The sequence below is a fragment of the Monoraphidium neglectum genome (genome assembly GCF_000611645.1).
Source record: "Monoraphidium neglectum strain SAG 48.87 unplaced genomic scaffold scaffold03751, whole genome shotgun sequence".
Classification (NCBI taxonomy): domain Eukaryota; kingdom Viridiplantae; phylum Chlorophyta; class Chlorophyceae; order Sphaeropleales; family Selenastraceae; genus Monoraphidium; species Monoraphidium neglectum.
The window spans coordinates 2,334-5,719 of NW_014009878.1; the positions used below are offsets into that span (position 1 = coordinate 2,334).

General features: G+C 72.8%; 1 protein-coding gene across 1 annotated transcript; it reads right to left on the reverse strand.

Annotated features, from left to right (window-relative positions):
* Nucleotides 1-1,320: 1,320 nt before the first annotated feature.
* On the reverse strand, nt 1,321-3,133 carry MNEG_13314 (hypothetical protein; the record flags this gene model as incomplete). Its single annotated transcript, XM_014038214.1, has 3 exons — nt 1,321-2,028; nt 2,388-2,643; nt 2,814-3,133. 3 exons carry the CDS (start codon nt 3,131-3,133, stop codon nt 1,321-1,323), a joined length of 1,284 nt encoding a protein of 427 aa, XP_013893668.1.
* Between the last annotated feature and the right edge of the window lie 253 nt (nt 3,134-3,386).

Below are 3,386 nucleotides of genomic sequence, written 5' to 3' on the forward strand. Positions count from 1 at the left end.
TGCAGACCATGCCAGCAGTTGCCAGGAAAGAATGACAGAAAAGGGCGGCACCACGCATGCACACCACCGGCGGCAGGAACGCGACACGGGGGAAGAGGTTGGCGAGGGGGGGGGGGGCTGGGGTGGGGCAACGACACTCGCTCTCGCGCAAAGCGTGCGGCGGCCCGCGCCCCGGCGTGGCAAGGGCGCGGCGTCGGCGCGCAAAGAGGGGCGGCGCGGGGGCCTTTGCGTGTGGTGCGTGCGCCGTCCGGCCCGTCTTGCCCCCCCTGAGGTTGCGCAGGGCCCCCGCCGGCGGCCCCGCCGCGGCTCTCTTAACCGCTGTTAGGCGCTCGACACAGCGCATGTGTGCCTGGGCAACAGCAGCTGGGGCCGCGCAAGCTGCGACGTCCCACGAGTTGCAGCGCTCAGAGCTTCGGGTCGGTCGGCCGAGAGGGGCGGAGCGCGAGGCGGGGCGGAAAGGGACGCCCCTGCCACAGACAGTGTGCAAAGGCAAGCAGCCAGAGCTCTGCCGAGCCGGGCTTATTTACAGGAGCCCATCCGCGGCGGCCGCCGCCACTGCGGCGCGGCCGGCCGCGTGCCCAAAGAAGAAGCAACGGATTGCCGCCGCAACAGATCGCCGCCACAACAGATTGCCGCTACAACGGCGCGGGCAGCGCGGGCGGCGCGCGCGGCTGGGTGGGGCGGGGTGGCAGGCGATGCCCCCAGCAACTCGATGTGAAGAGAAGAGAGCGGCCTCGCGGCTAAGCGCGCCGCGGCGCGCACCTGCGCGCGGGCGGCGCGAGCGGCGGGCGGCGCGCCGCGTCGAGCGGGCCTCGCCGGGCGCGCTTGCCTCAACGGCGGGCGTGGGGGCCGGGGCGAGCCGCGCTGGGCGGGCGCGGACGCATCCTCAACCGGGGCGCGGGGCGGTGGCCGGCCTCTTTCCCAAAAACTAATCCCTGCTGGGGCAGCGGGCTCAGAAAAAACTGTGGCGAAGGGCGCACAGGGGTGCGGCGCGGCGCGGCGAGGCGCGCGGTGCCTGCGGCAAAAACACGGCTGCAGGTGTGCGTGCAGCAGTGTGGGCACGGATAGGATCGAAATGTGTGTTGCAGCTAAAGGATTGGATACGCGCAGCCGCAGCCGCACCAACCGCCCCACAGGCGGCGCCGACACTGGCCGAGCGGGCCGCGGGCGGGGGGGAGTGGGGGATTGGCGGTGCTCTGCACGGTGGCTCTGGATTCAACTGCGGTCTCGTTCACTCGCAGCCCCGCAGCGGCTGGAGGGGGTTGGTGACGGCGCGCGCAGGCAACCGCGCCGAGGGGAAGAGTCCCTCGCCTCCGTTGCTCAGGCGCCGCCGCCGGAGAGCGCCGTGGCCGCGAGCGCCGCCGCCGCCGCGGCGCGCGTGCCGGGGCGCGACCCCTCCATGCGCCCCGTGCGGCTGCGCATCGACAGGTGTGGCCCCGCCGCCGCGTCGCCCGCAGACGAGCTGCGGTGCAGCCCCAGCCCCGCGCCGCGCGGCTCCTCCCCCGCGCCGCCCGCGCCTGCGCCCTTGCGGGCGCCGTCCGCCGGTGCGCCGGCGGCTATGGACGACGCCGAAGAGTGCGGCGGCATTGGTGGCGCCGCCGCGCGCGCCCCCGCCGGCTGCTCCAGCTGCCACGCCGGCGCCGCGCAGGACGAAGCCGCCGCCGCGGCGGCCGTGACGGACACGGCGCGCCCGTCGCCTGCCAGCGACGCGCGGCGCTCCAGCCAGGGGTGCGCCAGCAGCTCTGCAGCGCTCGGCCGCGCCTCTGGCCTCGCCTCCAGGCAGCGCGCGATGAAGTCCTTCGCGTCGGCGCTCAGCGCGGGCTGGCGCGACAGGAACGCCGGCAGGCCGGTCTCGGGGTCGCGGTCCGCGAGGCGTGCCGCGACAGTTGCGGCCATCTCTGCGGCGCCGTCTGCGAGGAAGGGCTGGAAGCCGGTGAGGGCCTCGAACAGCAGCGCTCCCACGCTCCAGACGTCAACCTTCTCGTCATACACAGGCAGCTCGTCCTCGTCCATGCCGCGGGCGAGCACCTGGGGAAGTTGCCGGGGCGGCGGCAGGCGGAGGGGCACGCGCTTAGTCGTCACCTTGGAGCGGCGCGGCATGGCAGGGCATGCGAGCTTCGATTTGGAAAGCTTGAGCGCGTTCCCGGCGTGCTGGGGTGACGAGCTGCACTGAATGGCAGCGTGCGCTGTCAGCGCTTGGGGGCGCGCCTCGCCAGCGACGCACCCGGCAGCTGTGCAGAGAGATGCAAACAGCGCGAACACAACGCCGTCGGCCGCTGCAGCCGCCATCCCATGCTGGAACCACGTCGCAGACCGCGACAGCTGGATCTGGATCCGAGCTGTCGGTTCAAAACTCAAACCGCAGTGGATGAGAAGTGGGGGCCCACCAGGTGGAAGACCTCGTGTTCCAGTGGCTTGGACAAAAGCTCGGGGGCGGCGTACTCTACCGCCACCGCTGCCGGCCGATGGTTCAGCCGCTCGCACCGCTGCTGCGCCTGCTGCTGCTGTCCCTGCTGCTGCTGCTGCTCCTGCTGCTGCTGCTGCTGCTGCTGATGATGATGATGTGGCAACATCGCAGCTGCCGAGAAGTCGGCGACGCGCAGGCCGTCGGATGTCAGCAGGATGTGCTCTGGCTTCAAATCCCTGAGAGAGTGCGCACACGTGTAGAAAGGGATGAGGGAGGGAGTGGCAGAGGTCAGCAGCGGCGGCGGCCGGGCCCGGCAGTGGTTGAGACTTCAGGAGGGGACACCGGTCCGAGAGCGGCAGGGTTTCAACAGCCAGACGGGCGCGGGTCGCGCAGCAACAGCTCCCACCTGTGCACGACGCCGCGCGCGTGGAGGTGCGCCAGCACCCGCAGCAGCGGCGCCGCGACGCGCCGCGCGGCGAGCTGCTCGGGCAGCCGCCCCCCGCTGTTCGCGACCGCCTCGATCAGTGTCCCGCCGCCGCACGCCTCCAGAACCAGGTGCGTCGCGCCGGCCGCGGAGATGGCGCGCTCGAGGTGTATTACGCCAGGGTGGTCGCCCGCGGCGCGCAGCAGGCGGAGCTCGCGCTGCAGCGCCGCTGATCTGCGGGGGTCGTAGGATTTGAGGACCACCGCCCGCTGCCCCTCGCGGTCGCGGGCGCGGTACACCATCGCGTTCCTGTTTGATGGGGGGCGCAGGGGCGAGGGCTGTTGCGACGAGGCGGTCACGACGCCGGCATGGGAAGGAGCCGCATGCCTGCTGAGAGGGGCGCCCCGCGCTCCTCCTGACGCGTCCGTGGATCCGGTCGCGGGAACCCCGGCCCCGCTCGGCCCCGGCGGCGCCCCCACCTGCCGCGGTGCACTAGGACGATGTCTTGGAAGAGCGCCTCGAGCTCAACGCCGTCCGCCTCGCTGAGCCGCCGCC